The 22,187-nt window shown below is 41.9% G+C and overlaps 2 protein-coding genes across 4 annotated transcripts in view; both read right to left on the minus strand.

Annotated features, from left to right (window-relative positions):
- Positions 1-13,103, minus strand: part of LOC106569930 (zinc fingers and homeoboxes protein 2) — a 32,632-nt gene extending 19,529 nt beyond the window's left edge. The window contains exons 1-2 of the mRNA XM_014141688.2: positions 12,954-13,103; positions 2,372-2,507 (exon numbers count right to left, since the gene is read on the minus strand). The gene's annotated coding sequence lies outside the window, so the exon portion shown is untranslated. The remainder of the gene's footprint in view (positions 1-2,371; positions 2,508-12,953) is intronic.
- A 6,753-nt stretch (positions 13,104-19,856) lies between these two features.
- Positions 19,857-22,187, minus strand: part of LOC106569929 (collagen alpha-1(XIV) chain) — a 91,047-nt gene continuing 88,716 nt past the window's right edge. For 2 of the 3 annotated variants that reach the window (XM_014141684.2, XM_014141687.2), the window contains one exon: positions 19,857-21,415. In XM_014141684.2, the coding sequence (XP_013997159.2) occupies positions 21,102-21,415 (314 nt within the window). In that variant the 3' untranslated portion in view covers positions 19,857-21,101. The remainder of the gene's footprint in view (positions 21,416-22,187) is intronic. The other variant, XM_014141686.2, reaches the window with a different exon arrangement.

Consider the following 22,187-nt stretch of genomic DNA (forward strand, 5'->3'; position numbering starts at 1 on the left):
TCATAACATTACTGCATGAATCTGCAGGTAGCTAACCAACCAGGTTCAATGTTTGCTAGGTAGCTAACATTACGCTACAACTAGTAGCGTAATGATCTGAGATGCGTGTATGATCTGTGTAGCAATATTATTTGTAAGGTTAGCTAGCGAGCCAGCCAGCTAACGTTAGCGACCATCACGTTTTAGTTATTTTACCCTTATACAGTACCAGTCAAAAAAGTTTGGACACCTACTCATTCAAGTGTTTATTTTTTACATGTTAGAATAACAGTGAAGACATCAAAACTATAAAATAACACATATGGAATCATGTAGTAACCAAAAAAAGTTAAATCTAAAATATATTTTAGGTTCTTCAAAGTAGCCACCCTTTGCCTTGATAACAGCTTTGCACACCCTTGGCATTCTCTCAACCAGCTTCACCTGGAATGCTTTTCCAACAGTCTTGAAGGAGTTCCCACATATGGTGAGCACTTGTTGGCTGCTTTTCCTTCCCTCTGCGGTCCAACTCATCCCAAACCATCACAATTGGATTGAGGTCGGGTGACAGTGGAGGCCAGGTCATCTGATGCAGCACTCCATCACTCTCCTTCTTGGTCAAATAGCCCTTACACAGCCTGGAGGTGTGTTGGGTCATTGTCCTGTTGAAAAACAAAATGATAATCCCATTTACACCATCCCATCTGGTTTGGGCTATCGCTGTAGAATGCTGTGGTAGCCATGCTTGTCAAGTGTGTCTTGAAATCTGAATAAATCACTGAGTGTCAACAGCAAAGTACCCCCACCATCTCACCACCTCCTCCATGCTTCACAGTGGGAACCACACATGCAGAGATCATCCGTTCACCTGCGTCTCACAAAGACACGGCGGTTGGAACCAAAAATCTTTCCATCGGTATAATGTTCATTGCTCCTGTTTCTTGGCCCAAGCAAGTTCTTCTTATTAGTGTCCTTTAGTGGTTTATTTGCAGCAATTCGACCATGAAATCCTGATTCACGCAGTCTCCTCTGAACAGTTGATGTTGAGATGTGTCTGACTTGAACTCTGAAGCATTTATTTAGGCTGCAATTTGAGGTGCAGTAAACTCTACTGAACTTATCCTCTGCAGCAGAGGTAACTCTGGGTCTTCCTTTCCTGTGGCGGTCCTCATGACAGCCAGTTTCATAATAGCACTTGGTTTTTGCCACTGCACTTGAAGAAACTTTCAAAGTTATTGAAATTTTCCACATTGACTGACCTTCATGTCTTAAAGTAATGGACTGTCGTTTCTCTTTGCTTATTTCAGCTGTTCTTGCCATAATATGGACATGGTCTTCACCAAATAGGGCTATCTTCTGTATACCACCCATACCTTGTCACAATACAACTGATTGGCACACCTGTTAATTGAAATGCATTCCAGGTGACTACATCATGAAGCTGGTTGAGAGAATGCCAAGAGTGTGCATAGCTGTCAAAGGCAAAGGGTGGCTACTTTAAGAAATTCCAAAATATATACATGTTCATTTCTTTAACACTTTTTTGGTTACTACATGGATTCCGTGTGTCATTTCATAGTTTATGTCTTTACCATTATACTACAATGTAGAAAATAGTAAAAATAAAGAAAAATGAGTAAGTGTCCAAACTTTTGACTGGTACTGTACATGGATGGACGCTTCTCCCTCTGTCACGAGTGCCATGGTTGCCCTGAGTTTGAAGATGTAATCCGGAGACAGGTGTTTTATACAACAGCCTTTGGCGTATTCTCTTTTCGGCTCCTTCTGCATTTTTGCAATCAAAATGGCAGAATTTTCTCCATCTCCTTCGCTATCATACTCTAATTCCACCGGGCATTCCACTGATTTCAAAACTCAGTCTTCCAGAAAGTGGAGCGCAACACCTTTGCAGTTCCACTACGTGATATTTTTCAAAAAAGCTGTGTTAGAAAGGACCACCTACACATGCTGACCAGCTCATGTTATAGACAGAAGCGTGCTACATGGCAGACCAATCCGTGGCTAAACCAACTAGGCTCATAATTTAACAATTTTATTCATATTTACAGATGGCATACAAATTGTTAAGGCACATGAAAGTTCACATGTTCCAGAAGGCATTTCTGCATTTTGATTAAAAAAAGTACATTTAAATGCCTCTCCTAGGAAGTAGTGATGCATGACATACACCTAGTTTCCTGAAACGAGTCACATAAAATTGAAAAAGTGCACATTTTATGTCAATGAAAGGCAGAGCCGATTGTAATTGCTAAGTCTAAAGAGGGCCTATTTAAGCAAGCATAGCCAATACAATTGTACAAGACTGGTACCAGTTTCCCCCCTGTGCATCCCACCCCACCTGAGTGTTGCCCCGTGGTGAAAAGGTACTCACTGCACTTCCGCAGTAGGGTGGGGCTTCCCTGGGTGGAGGTGTCCTATCTGGCTCCAGTTCCACCTCCACTCTCTTCCCTCTCCAGCTCTCCTTTGGTCTCCGGTCCAGCGGCACTCTGGGTAGCCTCTTCTGGAATCTGAGACGAGAAAAGAATGTCAGCAGCGGAGAATGGTCGGCGGGGGGGGGGGGCAGCTCGGAGGCAGAGCCCCACAAAGGCCCGGAAAACTGCACCGCTTTGTGTTTGCCGAAAAATAGAAGGTTGTTACCTTGGAAACATGTTCCAAAAGAAAGAGACAGACAGCTTCGGAAGGTTATTTGAATGACAAACACCACCTGGGATGTATCGTTTCATTGTGCTTCACTTATTAGAATTAATCACATTACGACTTGTCAATGAACGCTGTTACGAATTAAACTCATTGTCGATACAGTTAGGATACTTTAAAGAGTATGCAAGAGTGGGATAAAACCAGGACCAGAAAGTTCCATTTTATAACAAACAATCAGCCTAAAGGGATGATGATGGAATGTGTGTAAAATGGTGCTAGGCAGCAAGCCACATTATCCTACAAGGAGGGAACCATCTTGTTTTTGCTGCTTGTTCGAAGATAGCGATTACAATACACAGTACATGTAGGCCTATGTTCTAGAAAATATACCAAACATACTGTATGTTACAGGATATCTATGACAAACAAAAACATAACGTCTTAACAAAATGGAGTCATCCACCTAGGGCCAGGATGATACCAGTATCTGAATGTTTTTTCCCTGGCAAAAATTAAAACATGAAGCAGACCAATATTCGGTCCTTTAAATACCTGCTGAATGTTAAATACTTTGTGTGCTATAGCTTGGAAAATAAACAACTGACTCTGGACGACAACATAATGATTTGTTTCCAACATTAGTTCTCCTAAAAGTTAAATCTGCTTCGTGTTTTGTTGCCTTGCCACGATACTAACGATATCGCGATACCGGTTTTGTCCCGGCCTATGATCCACCCCGCATACAGCACTTATGACGAAAGGGGTTGCAGACTGTACAGTACAACCAGACAGCCACTGAGAAGCTCCCCCTCAGGATGAGATCATCGCTACAGACGACAGAGTACAACAACGTGGCTTTCAAGGGAGCTTAAACCCACAGGAGTAACATCATCCGTCCACCTGAAAATGCTGCTTAGTCACCAAAAGCATAGCATCCACATGAGAACCGTAGCAAGTGGTTGCCACATAGAAACTACCAACTACTCCCATTCAATGTATTGATAAACAAGTAGGTCATGTAGATGGTCATGCAGATGCACTGAAATACATTTTCATATGTTTTGCATATCTTAAAAATCAGCACATTGCGCGATATGCATTTTTTTTGTTCTGGCAATTAATGGACTATGGTATTCAAAGGGGGTGAGTAGACTAGCTGATTATTTTTCTGTAAACAGGGCTAACTATGCCATGAATGATGTTTGTGAACCTGCAGTAGATGGCTCTACACTACAGACTCCATGGCTACAGTAGCTCCCACATGCAGCTCTCTGGAAAGAAACAGACACTTGATTCAGTGACAACTGAATGCATTACCTGGAGCATTAAATATTAATCTAATGCAGCATGCAGAAGTTGTCTATTCTATATTCTACAATTTATTTTTATTTAACTAGGCAAGTCATTTAAGAACAAATTCTTTTTTTAAATGACGGCCTACACCGGCCAAACCCGGACGACGCTGGGCCAATTGTGCGCCGCCCTATGGACTCCCAATCACGGCCGGTTGTGATACAGCCTGGATTTGAACCAGGGTGTCTGTAGTGACGCTTCGAGCACAGAGGCAGTGCCTTAGACCGCAGCGCCACTCGGGAGCCGTAGTCTCCTGAAGTACATTATATGTACAAAGGTATTTCAGTCACACCCCTTGCTGACAGGTCTATAAAATCGAGCACACAGCCATGCAATCTCCATAGACAAACAGTGAAAGTAGAATGGCCTTACTGAAGAGCTCAGTGACATTCAACATGGCACTGTCATAGGATGCCTAATTCCAAAAAGTCCATTCATCAAATTTCTGCCCTGCTAGAGCTACCTCGGTCAACTGTAAGTGCTGTTATTGTGATGTGGAAGTGTCTAGGAGCAACAACGGCTCAGTCGTGAAGTGGTAGGCCACACAAGCTCACAGAATGGGGCCGCCAAGTGTGTAGCGCATAAAAACCGTCTGTCCTCGGTTGCAACAATCACTACGGAGTTGCATTGTCACTTTTGTACATATTACCTTGACTAACCGGTGCCCCCGCATATTGACTCTGTACCGGTACCCCCTGTATATAGCCTCGCTATTGTTATTTTATTGCTGCTGTTTAATTAATTAGTTGTTACTTTTATTTAATTTATTTTACTTAAGAAGTTAAGAAATTTGCTTAAGAAGTTAAGAAATTTTTAAAGCATTGTTGGTTAAGGGCTTGTAAGTTAGACCTTACAGTGAAATGCTACACCTGTTGTATTCGGCACATGTGACAAAGACAATTTGATTTGAGTTCCAAACTGCCTCTGGAAGCAACAACAGCACAATAACTGTTCATCTGGGGCTGCATGAAATGGGTTTCAAAGGACGAGAAGCCGGCTGGAGTGGTGTAAAGCTCGCCGCCATTGGACTCTGGAGCAGTGGAGTGATGAATCACCATCTGGCAGTCCGGACTAATCTGGGTTTGGCGGATGCCAGGAGAACGCTACCTGCCCCAACGCATAGAGGCAACTATAAAGTTTGGTGGAAGAGGAATAATGGTGTTTTCATGGTTCAGGCTAGGCCCCTTAGTTCCAGTGAAGGGAAATCTTAACGCTACAGCATTCAATGATATTCTAGACAATTCTGTGCTTCCACCTTTGTGACAAGAGTTTGGGGAAGGCCCTTTCCTGTTTCAGCATGACAATGCCCCGTGCACAAAGCGAGATCCATACAGAAATGGTTTGTCGAGATCGGTGTGGAAGAACTTGACTGGCCTGCACAGAGCCCTGACTTCAACCCCATCGAACACCTTTGGGATGAATTGGAACGCCGACTGTGAGCCAGGCCTAATGGGCCATCATCAAATTGTCTTTGTCACATGCGCCGAATGCCACATCTGTCAACCCTGACCTGTTCACCGGACGTGCTACCTGTCCCAGACCTGCTGTTTTCAACTCTCTAGAGACAGCAGGAGCGGTAGAGATACTCTCAAAGATCGGCTATGAAAAAGCCAACCTTATTTCACCTTACAGTGAAATGCTAACTTACAAGCCCTTAACCAACAATGCTTTAACACTGGCTTACTGGTGTTCTTCCATGCCGTCCCTGGGAGGGGTGCGTCACTTGAGTGGGTTGAGTCACTGACGTGGTCTTCCTGTCTGGGTTGGCGCCCCCTTGGGTTGTGTCGTGGCGGAGATCTTTGTGGGCTATACTCAGGCCTCGTCTCGGGATGGTAAGTTGGTGGTTGGAGATATCCCTCCAGTGGTGTGGGGGCTGTGCTTTGGCAAAGTGGGTGGGGTTATATCCTACCTCTTTGGCCCTGTCCAGGGGTTTCATCGGATGGGGCCACAGTGTCTCCTGACCCCTCCTGTCTCAGCCTCCAGTATTTATGCTGCAGTAGTTTGTGTCGAGGAGCTAGTCTCTCTCTCTCCCCCTCTCCCTGAGCCCTAGGACCATGCCTCAGGACTACCTGGCTTGATGACGCCTTGCTGTCCCCAGTTCACCTGGCCGTGCTGCTGCTCCAGTTCCAACTGTTCTGCCTGCGGCTATGGAACCCTGACCTGTTCACCGGACGTGCTACCTGTCCCAGACCTGCAGGAGTGGTAGAGATACTCTCAAAGATCAGCTATGAAAAAGACAACTGACACTTACTCTTGTGTTACTGACTTGTTGCACCCTCGACAACTACTATGATTATTATTATTTGACCATGCTGGTCATTTATGAACATTTGAACATCTTGGCCATGTGCTGTTATAATCTCCACCCAGCACAGCCAGAAGAGGACTGGCCACCCCTCATAGCCTGGTTCCTCTCTAGGTTTCTTCCTAGGTTTTGGCCTTTCTAGGGAGTTTTTCCTAGCCACCGTGCTTCTACACGTGCATTGCTTGCTGTTTGGGATTTTAGGCTGGGTTTCTGTACAGCACTTTGAGATATCAGCTGATGTAAGAAGGGCTATATAAATAAATTTGATTTTGATCAGTGCCGACCTCACTAAAGCTTGTGGCTGAATGGAAGCAAGTCCCCGCAGCAATGTTTCAACATTCAGTGGAAAGCCTTCCCAGAAGAGTTGAAGCTGTTACAGCAGCAAAAGGGGGGGGGGCTCCATATTAAATGTCCATGATTTTGGAATGAGATGTCCACATACACTACATGACCAAAAGTATTTACACGATAGGCATACTACACCTTGCTTGGTCTGCATATTACAAAATGGAGTAGCCTATGCATGTTAAAATCCAAATTAGGCAAGCCTGGCACAGTGGAGGAAAGAGGGCAAGAACCAAGCTGCTGAATTTGGGCTTGTGTGTGGGGGGGGGGGTCGGAGGACATTGTTTGTATTTGCACCACATGACTTTCACATTTTTGGCACAACTGCATGCTTGCCAAGCAGCACTCTGGAGCTCACATTAACCAGAATTATGCAAGCAGGAAATTCAAATAAGATGCAGATGAATTAATTCCTTGAGCTGGAACCAAAAATCGAGTAGCACCAGATTTTGCAGCAAAATGTTCGGTAAGGGCTAGTCTGAAGACAAAATGGAAACATCTGTGTTTTTCTGATTATTGCTGAGCACCACTGATAAGAATAGTACAATAATTACATCACTCAAAACCAACAAGTAACTGATCACCATAATATCACATTTTAACACCATTTTGCATAATTTTTCCATGAACTGAGAAAATCTCTCGCATGGAACACGATACTTGGAAATGACAGGCATTACTTTTTTGTTTGGGCACAGAGACTCCGAGGCTTTAAAAACTAGTCGGCAATCAGCATATCACCAACTACTGTCTCCACATTGTTCCCATTTTATAAATATCTTTCAGCAGAACGGATTTGTTCAACACCTTGTATTGAAATAAGGGGAGTGAGTGACAGAACAGTATAGGCCTACGGTATGTTGCAATGGCTTAAGGAAATGGGGTCCTTTCAAGAAACCTTACATTTCTATTATTGGGCCTACATAATTAAGGCTACAAAACATGACACCAAAATACAACAACGTAGACTTACTACTAGCCTCTTACCATGCCACCATATCTGGCCATGGCTATAAGAGTTTTGTGCCTACTTTTGAGTGAAGGGACAGTGATACCGGAAATTCAAAGCGGGCCTTAGAGATACAGCATAAAAGTAGCCTGAGCCTGACAACCCTAGAGCTTTGTTTACTCACAAACGAGAAACCATGTTTGACCATTTCCAGCTAAACCTTACCATACAGTAAGTCTTATCAGTAAAATAGAATGAGCTGTGGGCATTGAACTCCACAGAGTGACATCAGCTTCTATGTTGTGCTTGTGTCAAAGGAGCATTGTCATTCTGAAAAGGGCAGTATGATACATGTCGGCTCCCCTCTGACTAGCCTATGTACTCAAATGACTCTTAGCAGGGATAATCTTTTAGATTTCTCTGACATCATTAACTAACGTCATGACAAAAAGGTACATCAAGACCAGTGGATGTTCCTGTTTCCCCTAGGATTTTCTTTATCAGTGGCGGCAAAGGTAGTGGAGGGGGGTGTTTCTGCCAAGATGCTCAATTCAAGAGCATCTCGGCAGAAACATCTACACACACACACACACACCCCATTGGGCAGTATTAGGGACACATCCAATAAGTGGATTTAACAGTTAAAAATATAAATATATATATATGTAATAGCCCTACCCAATGGCATTCACCTTATTTTTACATTCTAAAATGTCAGAATAATGATGGCCATTGCCTGACTAAATAGACAGCATGCTCCCGACAAACACAATAATGAAGTGTCCATGTGGTAGATGGTCTCACCATTTGAGATGTTGAAGAGTTACTGTATCATGTTTTAAAATGAGAAAGCGACCAAAAACCAGGTTCCCTTTGTATGGAAATCAAGTTCATGCCAACATTCAATGTTGTCTTGCTCCTAATAACCGCACATGGTTTTTTACCGCAACAGACTAGTGCAACACAAATCAAAGTTTTCAAATCAACGTTTATTTGTCACGTGTGCCGAATACAACAGGTGTAAACTTACAGTGAAATGCTTACTTACACGCTCTAACCAACAGTGCAAAAAAGGTATTAGGTGAACAACACCCTTCAATTGAAACGGCAGGAAACAAATGAAAGCGGCTACATCTCTCATAAAATCACAGAATAATTATATTTGAGCAGTAGAAAGTATATTTATACCATCATAATTTCAATGACTTTTCGAGAACCAAATAGCCTAGAGGAAAGGTCTGATTTTCAATGTATGCTAATCCATGATGACTGAATTGTGCATCGCATATATTCAACCAAGACAATGAACTTTTGAAATACCTGGTTTGTATACCCATTATTGACTTTGCATTTACTGGTAGATAACTTGAAACATCTTTCCTACCCCTACCGGTCTTCAGTGAGCTGTTCCACATAACAACCAGCTGTTTGAGAGCTGCACACTCTCTGCACAACAGATTATTTATAGGATATATGTGTGCAGTGTGCAATAAATAATCAACATAACGAACTAACAGCTTCAGGAATCCATCTGTTTATTAATCAATTATATAGCTTAGATTAAAAATGTCATTATTATACAGAACAAAAATATAAACTCAACATGTGAATAAGTGTTGGTCTGATGTTTCATGAGCTGAAATAAAAGATCCCAAAAATGTTCCATATGCAAAAAAAGCTTATTTCTCTCAAGTATTGTGCACAAAATTTGTTTACATCCCTGTTAGTGAATATTCCTCCATCGCCAAGATAATCCATCCACCTGACAGGTGTGGCATATCACGAAGCTGATTCAACAGCATGATCATTACACAGGTGCATCTTGTTCTGGGGACACAACACAATGCCACTGATGTCTCAAGTTGCGGGAGCGTGCAATTGGCATGCTGACTGCAAGAATGTACATCAGAGCTGTTGCCAGAGAATTTAATGTTAATTTCTTTACCATAAGCCACCTTCAACGTCGTTTTAGACAATTTGGCAGCACGTCTAATCGGTCTCACAACCGCAGACCATGTGTAACCAGGCCAGCCTAGGACCTCCACATCCGGTTTCTTCACAAGCGGGATCGTCTGAGACCAGCCCCCCGGTCAGCTGACAGAAATTATTTGGTTGTACAAACCCAGTTTTATCAGAAACCGTCTGACAGGTGTCTCAGGGAAAATCGGCGTGCTTGTTGTCCTCACCAGGGCTGCAGTTCGGCGTCGTAACAGACTATAATGGGCAAATTCTCTCCTTTGATGGCCACTGGCACACTGGAGAAGTGTGCTCTTCACGGATGAATCCCGGTTTCAACTGTACCAGGCAGATGGCAGACAGCGTGTATGGCGTTGTATGGGCGATGTCAATGTTGTGAACAGAGTGCCCCCATGGTGGGGTTATGGTATAGGCAGGCATAAGCTACGGATAAAGAAACACAATTGCATTTTATCGATGGCAATTTGAATGCACAGATACCGTGACAAGATCCTGCCATTCATCCGCCGCCATCACCTCACGTTTTAGCATGATAATGCACAGGCCCACGTCGGAAGGATCAGAAAACAATTCCTGGAAGCTGAAAATGTCCCAGTTCTTCCATGGCCTGCATACTCACCAGACATGCCACCCATTGAGCATGTTTGGGATGCTCTGGATCGACGTGTATGATAGCGTGTTCCAGATCCCACCAATACCCAGCAACTTCGCACAGCCATTGAAGCAGAGTGGGACAACATTCCACAGGCCACAATCAACAGCCTGATCAACTCAATGCAAAGGAAATATGTCATGCTGCATGAGGCAAATGGTGGTCACATACTGACTGGTTTTCTGAACCACGCCCCTACTTTTTTTTTTTAAGTATCTGTGAGCAACAAATGCATATCCGTATTCCCAGTCATGTGAAATCCATAGATTAGGGCCTAATGAATTTATTTCAATTGACTGATTTTGAACTTTAACTCCGTAAAATCGTTGAAATTGTTGCCTGCTGCGTTTATGTTTGCTCAGTGTACAGGGATGATCGACCGGCCAGGAAATTCCCAAAACCTCCCCAGGCCAGCTCTGTATGTCGAGCCCTGAATGACTTTATAAGATGATTACTCATGATTTGGATCCAACCAAATCATGGACTGGTGCCACCAACAGTAAAAGTTAGTGGCACCAGTGACTCCAGGGGAAAATGTTAGTCTGGAACTCTCTAATAGTAATAGGTGTTGATTCAGAGGAACATATGACAGGCACTAATTTGCAATATAGCCTAAGTCGTAGGCTTGGCTTTTATAACTTAAGGCTTAAGCAGACAGGCAGACAGAGAACAAGAAGCACAGCGTGACACAGAGAAGATGCTGAGACAGACAGCACAACAGGGAGTTAAACAAAATGGCTAGAGCAGAGGCACAGTTATAGTGTTGAGTTGTATCTCTAGCGTAGGGCCGTGCACAGACCTAGGTGCAAAAAGAAAAAAGGCACCCCTCTTTTTTAACATTGGCTTATTTATTTTCTGCAACACACTCATCACTTATTATAAGGAAGCTAGTGCCAGTGACTTCTAGTAGGCTACTAACTAGAGATGAGTGACATCAAGAAAAAAAGGGGCTATCAGCTGATGATAGCAAATTAATAATGATGTAAATCTGCTAGTTTTTCACTTGATTTGAGTTTGTTCTGCTACTGACATCTGCCTCTTACTAAAAACACTTCAATTTCCCCCTTCTCATTCTATAACAGTTTCACAAACATTACAGGTCCAACTCAAACGTAGCCTACCAGTATTCAAACTCACTGACCGGCGCCCATAGCCAGCACAAGGCACTAGCATGCAGAAGTCAGGAGAGTGTGCGCTTGAGGCAAGAGGGCGGGTATTTTCCAAGATTCAATTAAATTAGCTTGTTTGACATGCAATATGTTACATTTAAAATATCTATATTTAAGAGACTAAATAAAATTAAGTAATTCATAAAATTAACAAAATCCACAGAGCCAATCGAAGGCCAAAAGGAAACTTTCTCATAGGAGGGAAAACAGGCAGGTGTTTGCGCACTGGTTGAGCTCCATCTGTGAAGTGCATGCTCCAGTTTTTTTTTGTTTTTTTTACATATTGTACTTATTTTAAACATGAGCCTCTTAAAAAAAATAAAGAGGACAGTGTCTCCCCAGTCACTTCTACAAAAACGGTTGAAAAACGCTGTACCGTAAACTGCCAATGTTGTGTGTCAGCACTTCTGCCTGTGTCTAAGTTGGGTGTGTAGGGTCAGGGTGTATGTGGTGTGTTTGCATGGCTGGTGGCCCGCCAGGGGGGTGGGGTGAGCTGGCAGTGATGTAGGCTGGTGTGGATAAAATGCCAAGGCCGAATTCTTGTCCCAGTCCGCCACTGCTGGTGGAACTTACCACACTGCTGTCACTGGGCAACATAGCCGCGCGCGCTGCCTATGCCAGCACCAATCCATACAGCGGAAGGCGTCACCTCATTTAACCTATCTGCCTGGCTGGCTAACTGCTATAGCCAGGCTGCTAACATGCTAGCGTCAACCAGCTACGCAACAAAAAAACAAAGCTATATAGCAGCAATTAACATTTACAATAACTAAATTAGCTACCTAATTGTGCCTCTTCATACACAGGACTTTTGTTAAATTAAACTAACTTGTGAGACAAAACGAATGCACTTCGTGACAAAAGAAGACAAAATATTCACATAGCTAGCGAGGTACGTTTCGCCGGTGATAAGAGAAAAGCAATGGCTGGGCAGTCTAATATGTAGGATGGTTCCCATTACTGTCCTATAGCTTGTTACCAGTAGCTAGTATAAACTCACACCTAGTCAACAAGCTCGACAAACGTAGGCCAACTCTTCAAATAATTATGGGACTATTTAACTAGCTAACTATGTAAACAGACAATTTATAACTAACCAGTTCGGAAACAGTTTTAAAGCACGAGTCTTTAGCCCGTTTTCAAACTTCAGAAGTGAGCTGGGTCGTGAGCTAGCAAACTAGCTAGCCAGCTAGGTGACACGGCAAGCTAAATGTCTTACAACGATACATTCAGGTGCCCACTTCAAATGGCCACAAAAGTTAAACGCCTAACTATTTTTTTACAAAAAAAAAGTATATTTACCTAAACGTCAAGTTAATATGTAGTTAGAGTAAACTAGGCGTTAAGGTTTTCTTGGCATGATTTAATGGCAAGTTGATTCTAAATCATGTGTGACAACAACGCGCGAGTAGTGATGGAAGGGACGTCGCTAGCAAAGCCACACGAGCTGGGCAAGCCAAGCGGCTTGTCTCGCTTGCTACCAAACCGGTTATAACTTAATCTTTGAAATTTGTTTTGTCCAATATTCTACACCATTCTTGAAAAGGTATATAGTATTCTTACCTGCCTAGAGCCTTTCGGTGCTGGGACGATAAACTAGCAGTAAAATTCCCAATGTTAAGTAGTCTGTGGTGACGCGCATATAGCGCTGGTAATTCTAAAGATTCTGGCATAACCTAAAGACAACAGTAGGAAGAAAAAAAAAAAAGGTTGTGGTTCATAGATCTACGACAAAAACCACATGATCTTTTACGTCAGCATATATTTGCATACGACGCCAAAGATATGTTTAATTCAAGTGCCATGAAAATGTACTTAAAAGTTATATATGGCAATATACATTTGCCAATTGAAGACAAGATAAATTGACAAAATGGGTGAATTACTCTGGTGAGCAGATTATATTCGCATGCATCTTCAAACATTGTCTATACTACATATCAAAAAACTTAGTGTGTATACCATAACATACATAAGAAATAACACGCTGAAATACACAATCTGAATTCAAGTCATTTTCACATTTCCTCCAGTGATTGGTTTTATCCAATAAATCTTCATAAATCATGTTTTATTCATTGGATTCTATGGGTATAGACTGTGCCAAAACCCTGTTAATTCATAATGTAGACTACCATGAATTGAAATAAGATATAACAAATAAATAGAAGGAAAACTACACTATTTAGACATAATATTAATATTATAAACCTAGCATTAAAAATATTATTGGGCATCAATCACATTATAGATATGTTATATTAAATGTATAGACCTCCAATGGAAAATTGATTGTCATGCATGGTTATCAATGCAATTGACTTTGATGGGAGAAAGGCATCAGCCTATGTATCTCAACGTTTCAAATATCTACTTTGACAATTTCTATTGTCTGTGAACAGGAACTTAATGTACATGACCAAATTCAACATAATAATACAACGTCAATGAAGCCACTGTCCAGCTCTAGTACAAACATGACTGACAGCGACATCTTCTGTCCATATGGAGAACAGCAACCAATATGTTTATATACATGTAGACAATACACGCAGCCAAGTCTAGGGATACCACCATACCATAATATTTAAACACTTAAAAGGCTTATTTTTATATGAACACATTGAAGAGGAGTATGTAGCTGCTTGTCACTGATGATTAGGCATTGATACTACAATAGCAACGTGACAAACATGCTACACCCCTTAGAACACTTACACCTGCTGCACACCTACAGTCAGTCTTAGGTTACTCCTCTGGATTCAGTGACCTTAGGACCAGGGGTGACATTAAATAAGCAGAGAGAGGTGGATGACTACACTTTTGATGAAGTACAGTGAGTTGGCCTCTAACTCTTTCTGTTATGATCCGATGAATTACAAGTGGGGGGAAATACACATGATAAATTGTAAGAAAAAGTTATTTGCACTCCACTGCAGCATGTTTGCCTCATGCATTATTCATGAGGCAAAACTGGACCGCCATGGTGTCTGGGTACATTTACATACAAATGAGCTGTGAATTCATTATTAATACACCCCTCTGCTGCTGTCTTTGGCCCGGCGCTTCCACATCTTTTCTTCTGCACCACTGATGTAGTGGATGCCAATTATAAATGTCACTACCCAATACAGTATCAGTGTTATTGTAAGGCAAAGGAGTATGCACTCTGCTAGTGTTTTTTGAGCACTTCATCAACTTTGTTGAAGTGATCATTTGTCTTCTTGTTTACGTTACCCTTGTAAATTTGTTGGTGCATGGAGCAGGTTGAAGGCACTGTGTATTTTCTGCACTGTTGCATCATCAGTCTTTTGATATTGTGTTTATTCAAATTCTTTCATAGATCCACCTGGTCTGTATAATAAGGCCTCCCTCACCAGGCACGCACGCACGCACGCACGCACACACACACACAGAGAGAAACACACACAGTCAAGTGCTGTTTAAATGTTGATGATTGCATGCACTGTGTAGGGTCTATCAATATTTAATCGGTATAGTGATACCAGACCAAAGAGAAAGTTTTGCTTTGTAACTTATTTTTTGTATGTATGTTACATCACATTCACATGTAAGTACATTTGGTACATAAAGCATGTTCTCTCATTTTTGGAATATCTGAGAATAGACTATTTATCTTGATATATCAATCACAAGCTTCTGATATATATTTCAATGTCAGACATCAAAACTAAAATGATTGAAATCTCACTTTTTCTTCAAACAGCTCAAATCTAGTTGTATTATATATGGTAAAGAGTAACGCCTTGATCACACCGACAGAGTTTAGCGCAAAATGGTACACAGATTCATCTGTATATTTGTGCAACAAAAGTTCAACATTCACCTTCTGCTACACTTTCTGTCAAGCCGTCTACCCATACAGTTTGACGCATACGTTCGATAAATCCAATTTATGCACCACACAGAACACACTGCAACTGCCTCTGCAACGCAATGCTGCAAGGAAAACGCACCTGTTCCATTGGAAATAAATGTACTTCTGGTGTACCAAAATGCAATGACAATGTAGGTGTGATCAAGGCGTAGAAAGGGACTTCAGTAACATTATTTTTGGTCTAAACGATGAGACCCAATGATAACGTCAACAGGCACGACGTCTGATTACCCCAAATCACGTAGCCAATGTAATAATGGTCTAATGGGACGCTCATTTGATTGAATGTGATTATGAAAATCTAATCTAATTTCAAGCAATCTAATCTAATTCCACATGCTCTGATATATTCAAATCCAAATGACTAGCCTATTGGAAAGATTAGAGTTTTTTTCCCGGGCAGTTTGGCCCATCTAATGTCTTGTTCAAAACATAAGAATGACTGTGGTAATCACATTCATCAGACCTATCGTTATTTAGTGATCTGAGATAATGCACTTCTTCAAAATGTATCTAACCCATACATATCCAATATATATCAAATAGAATAATATAATATATACAGTATGTATGTATAGCACAGACATTTCTATCCAGAGCATGCATCATCTGAAAATCCACACTAGGTGGGGCACTAGTTCCAAACTTTCCAATCCCTTCTCAAGCTTATTTTCAAGGCTGCAAGTTTCTCACGTTCTCTCACAGTGAAAGTAGAACAATAACATTTACATTTACAAGATACGTCTCTACAACCTGACAACACAAGTAAAAAATATTGGTGTAAAACATGGTGATTGTGGCATCTTTATGTAACGCCGTGACTCAATATGTCCTCGGAATGTACCTGTAAATTACCTGGTTGTTTGCTTTGACAGCTCGCACAGTAGAGAGCAAACATCTGCCACTCTGTATTCTTCCCTCGGATGATACTTCTCTTCCTTCACTTGACCTAAATACTTAGTAACCTAGAGGTGATCGTGACATGACTTGTCTGAAATCAGATAAAACATTCCTTATAGGGTGTGTATCGTTTTGGCGTGTTTGAGTTTGTGAAAGTGAAAGTGGGAGAGGGGGAGAAGAGGAGAAGAGAACGGGGGAGAGAGAGCAGGAGAAAGTGATTTGTAACTTTCCCTTTAGGGGATAATTTTTTGGAGTATGGAAGCAGTTATGTAGGCAGGCTCCTCTTCAGATTATCGGTGTTTGTATTACGTTTCAAACGACCTTATATCCCACAAGTTACTGAATGAAGTCTAAGGTCAGACATTAGTCAGGCATTCTCTCTTGAGATGAAGTTCACAGGTACACTTTGACAATAATGTTATTTTATGGCCAGAGGTGTGTTATGATGAACCCAAAGCCTTCATTATGCATTGATAGACCAACTTTGAGCTATCTGAACTATTACAGCCTGTAAATAGCACATTGCAGTAGTCTACACTTGTATTCAAACTCCAAAACTGTAATTACACTTACATCCACCAAAAGGAAGACATTTAACCATGATCTTCCCCAAATATTAGCCAGATGAATGATCTACCATCTACAGTTGAAGTCGGAAGTTAACATACACTTAGGTTGGAGTCATTAAAACTCATTTTTCAACCACTCCACAAATTTCTTGTTAACAAACTATAGTTTTGGCAAGTCGGTTAGGACTTCTACTTTGTGCATGACACAAGTCATTTTTCCAACAATTGTTTACAGACAGATTTTTGTTCACTTATAATTCACTGTAACACAATTCCAGTGGGTCAGAAGTTTACATACACTAAGTTGACTATGCCTTTAAACAGCTTGGAAAATTCCAGAAAATTATATCATGGCTTTAGAAGCTTCTGATAGGCTAATTGACATCATTTGAGTCAATTGGAGGTGTACCTGTGGATGTATTTCAAGGCCTACCTTCAAACTCAGTGCCTATTTGCTTGACATCATGGGAAAATCAAAAGAAATCAGCCAAGACCTCAGAAAAAAAATTGTAGACCTCCACAAGTCTGGTTCATCCTTGGGAGCAATTTCCAAAAGCCTGAAGGTACAACGTTTATCTGTACAAACAATAGTACGCAAGTATAAACACCATGGGACCACGCAGCCATCATACCACTCAGGAAGGAGACGCGTTCTGTCTCCTAGAGATTAACGTACTTTGGTGCGAAAAGTGGAAATCAATCCCAGAACAACAGCAAAAGACCTTGTGAAGATGCTGAAGGAAACAGGTACAAAAGTATCTATATCCACAGTAAAACGAGTCCTATATCGACATAACCTGAAAGGCCTCTCAGTAAGGAAGAAGCCACTGCTCCAAAACCGGCATAAAAAAGTCAGACTACAATTTGCAACTGCACATGGGGACAAATATCGTACTTTTTGGAGAAATGTCCTCTGGTCTGATGAAACAAAAATAGAACTGTTTGGCCATAATGACCATCGTTATGTTTGGAGGACAAAGGGGGAGGCTTGCAAGCTGAAGAACACCATCCCAACCGTGGATGGCACGGGGATGGCAGCATCATGTTGTGGGGGTGCTTTGCTGCAGGAGGGACTGGTGCACTTCACAAAATAGATGGCATCATGAGGTCGGAAAAGTATGTGGATATATTGAAGCAACATCTCAAGACATCAGTCAGGAAGTTAAAGCTTGGTCGCAAATGGGTCTTCCAAATGGACAATGACGACCCCAAGCATACTTCCAAAGTTGTGGCAAAACGGCTTAAGGACAACAAAGTCAAGATATTGGAGTGGCCATCACAAAGCCCTGACCTCAATCCTACAGAAAATTTGTGGGCAGAACTGAAAAAGCGTGTGCGATCAAGGAGGCCTACAAACCTGACTCAGTTACACCAGCTCTGTCAGGAGGAATGGGCCAAAATTCACCCAATTTATTGTGGGAAGCTTGTGAAAGGCTACCCAAAACGTTTTACCCAAGTTAAACAATTGAAAGGCAATACTACCAAATACTAATTGAGTGTATGTAAACTTCTGACCCACTGGGAATGTGATGAAAGAAATAAAAGCTGAAATAAATCATTCTCTCTACTATTATTCTGACATTTCAGATTATTAAAATAAAGTGGTGATCCTAACTGAACTAAGACAGGGAATTTTTACTAGGATTAAATGTCAGGAATTGTGAAAAACTGAGTTTAAATGTATTTGGCTAAGGTGTATGTAAACTTCCGACTTCAACTGTACCTGCCACATGGTATATAAGGGGGCTGTTTGCTTGTTATTGGGATGGTGAAGGCCTGTTTGTTATTGGGATGGTGGAGGCCTCTGTTATTGGGATGGTGGAGGCCTGTTTTTTATTGGGATGGTAGAGGCCTCTGTTTGTTATTGGGATGGTGAAGGGCTGTTTGTTATTGGGATGGTGGAGGCCTCTGTATGTTATTGAGATGGTGGAGGCCTCCAGAGAAGATAAGTACTTCCACCTTTGTTTCAGAAGCAGCCGCAGAGACTCTAACACCAAGGGACAACAGAACACCCAGGAGCGTGACACCCGCTTCTTGATGCTATCTCTGTGATTGTGTTTTTCTTTTGATGGCCTCAAAGCTCCACTGTAAAGCCAAGTGTCATCACCTACTGTAGTTTTCCTTAAGGCATGGTAGTGGTTTCCCTGTAGCTATGAAGCACTTGAATGGAGGTAAATGCCTGGGCTGGGCTAATCATCTGGAAATTAAGCTTTGCCCCAAGGTGGGTTTGAGGGCAAGTTGCTCAATCTGGACTGTTGAGAAGCAGCAGGATGAAATGGAGGAAGAGCATGATTGGAGACCGTAGAGGAAGAGGAGTGCGATTTTATCAGATACTACTTACCGAAAGCCTTGCACACTTATGTGCACATATTTCGGTGTGTATCTTTCATGACTGTGGCAATTACATTCAGTCCATGGTGTTCACAGCAACGATCTTTCATCACCTGGAGAAAAAAGGCAAACCTATGTACAGGGGTACCTGTCTGTCTGTATGTCTGTCTGTCACTAGGCCCCACTTAGCAGCGTGATCCCAGGAGATCTAACATCTGGCCTGGAGACTTCCTGGGTGCAGATCATGTAATTACACCTCCCCTCGGGAGGCAGCAGAAATAATAGCGAGGCAGACTCTACTCTCACTCTGCAATTAGACAGAGGGAGAACGTTTCTGGCGTCACACCGTTTTGGTGTGTGTCAGTTCCATCAGTTCATTTGGTTGTAAGTCCTATGTGGAGTGCAAGATGCTGATGACGAAGGTAGAAAAGGGAAAAAGGCAATGTACTGAAAAAGCTGCGATAGTGTATAGTTTAGTGACTCAAATTAAGAAAGTATTGCACACTGCTTGCTTGCAAGGTTTCAGTGCATCCCTTTTCAAGTGCCGATTGCTAAGAGAACCAGGATTAGGATTAAGGATGTCATCTAGAAGACTCTCAGCTATAGCAAGTACACATTGCTTTGGAGTTGCCATCTGTGTGGGTCCTCTAGTAATGAAAAGTATTTTAACTGAAAATGTAATTTAAGTTCTACCATTGGTTCAATTGAAGTGCATGCTATTAGGCCTACTAGTCGGAGAAAACAAACACATCCATATGAACAAAGAAGCAGTGTTGAGAGTACCCACTGTGTCTAATGGTTATACTTCAATTTTATTGTTTGAAAAATCAATACCAAGTAAAAAATAAATTACTTCCTTGATAGAACCATGTTCTGATGAGAGGGGCCACAGTGGCCTGTTCCACATAGTTTATCTCTTGAGCTCTGCAAGGCTAATAGACCACAGGCCTAACAACTCATCACAATACTTTAGGGGTTCTGGAGACCATATTCCGAGACACTTGCAATAAAACAAACATTTATTAAAAAATAATTTAACTAATAATCTTGTTATATTACATGTTTAGCGCCTTCTCAAACACCCTTTGAAGACATATCCGAAAAATACAAAGAGAGAAATGTTTGTAGCGAACACTGCAATGGAGGTATTAGTTGGGCTATATGGCTTGACCCTGTCAAGATATGAACGCATATATGTTGTATCCTTTGGCTGGGGACAAAATAGCACTATAAACTGATATGGAATGATTAGATGATAAACAAACACACATGCAAATATTAGAATATGGGACATTTCATCAAAATAAATAATAATAGGAGAATAACTGGTCATATTGAGTCTATTTATAATGTTAGTTGGGTAGTTATCAATATAGGTAATTATATTCACTACTAATATGACCAAGTAGTAGATCGTTAATTTTCAATTATATTTTCAAAATGTTCAAATAGCACTTGCTATCCAATCTTGAGTAATATCCTAGCCATAAAAGCTCCCATTGAACTGAAATATTACTACTATACTATTTACTATACTATAACATACTAAACTATATTATATTATACTACACAACACTGTAGGCCTTCCAGTATTTACTAAGATCATAAACGAGCACTTGAAGTAAACCGTGACCAGGAAATTTATAAATTGCATTAAATGAGATTAGGTGGTATGCTGAAAACGAAAAGAAAACAACAATACAAATGTATCTCTTGATGTAACTGATTTACACACACAAAAATCTGACCACACTGGAACCAACAGTACATAACCCCCATCTACACCACCAACCACAACACTTCCAGAGAGAAGAGAAGGTGAAGATGGTGCCTCCCACTCTCTCCTCCAACCTCCGCCACCCTTCCCCTCCTATATGTCCCTTTGACATTGACATCAGGCACTTTATGATAGTCCTTAGACCCCCCTTTGGATATTTCTCCCTCCAACTGAACAGTCCCAACTCCTGTCGTGTATCCCTGACTTCCGCAAGGCTCTCCTTAGCTTGCTCTCCCTCATGGGACGACCATCTTCCTCTCCCCTGGCCCCTCTTCTTCTTTCTTATCAGACTTGTCAGCCAGGCTCCTGTAGGAGCGGTGGATCCCGGGGGACCTCAGCACCTCGTCGCCCTGGGTGAGGGCTGGGTCCTCGGGCATGACCGGTCGAGGCGCCGGGTAGTTGGGCTGATAGTACTCGGAGGGGTAGCCCCCCTCGCCATACCTATAGGGGTCCTCCTCCTCCACCTCGTCATAGTTCTGGTAGGTGTTGGGGGGCAATTGGACTAAGGGAAGATTGTGGCGGTCAGATGTGTCACCACCGATGCCACCCTCTATATCCACCGTGGCCACCCCCGAAGCGTGCATGTGTTTGTTTGTTTTTGATTGGGTTAGCGGGACAGCGGGACAGGACAGGAAGGAGGCAGAGACACACAGGAAGAACAGTGTTAGCGACGACATCAAAGCGGCCAGAAGAGATAAAGAGGGGTAGGGAGGAGCAACACTGACAGGGTAAGGAGATCTGAGTGGTTCTCTTATTAAATAGATGAGAAAGCTCAACTGAATAACGCATCAAATGACAATCAGTATTAGTCAACAACTGGCTCCTTTTGGAATATAAAAACTGTACACATTCACTGCATAAGCATAGAGAAGCCTTGGATAAAATATATACTAAACTCAGCAAAAAAAGAAACGTCCCTTTTTCAGGACCCTGTCTTTCAAAGATAATTCGTAAAAATCCCATGCTTGTTCAATGAACCATAAACAATGAATGAACATGCACCTGTGGAACGGTCATTAAGACACTAACAGCTTTCAGACGGTAGGCAATTAAGGTCACAGTTATGAAAACTTAGGACACTAAAGAGGCCTTTCTACTGACTCTGAAAAACACTAAAAGAAAGGGTCCCTGCTCATCTGCATGAACGTGCCTTAGGCATGCTGCAAGGAGGCATGAGGACTGCAGATGTGGCCAGGGCAATAAATTGCAATGTCCGTACTGTGAGACGCCTAAGACAGCGCTACAGGGAGACTGGACAGACAGCTGATCTGTCACGGTTGTCGTAAGGATTTGACCAAAATGCAGCAGGAGTCTGTATACTC

The sequence above is a fragment of the Salmo salar genome, chromosome ssa14, assembly GCF_905237065.1.
Source record: "Salmo salar chromosome ssa14, Ssal_v3.1, whole genome shotgun sequence".
In the NCBI taxonomy this organism is placed as follows: domain Eukaryota; kingdom Metazoa; phylum Chordata; class Actinopteri; order Salmoniformes; family Salmonidae; genus Salmo; species Salmo salar.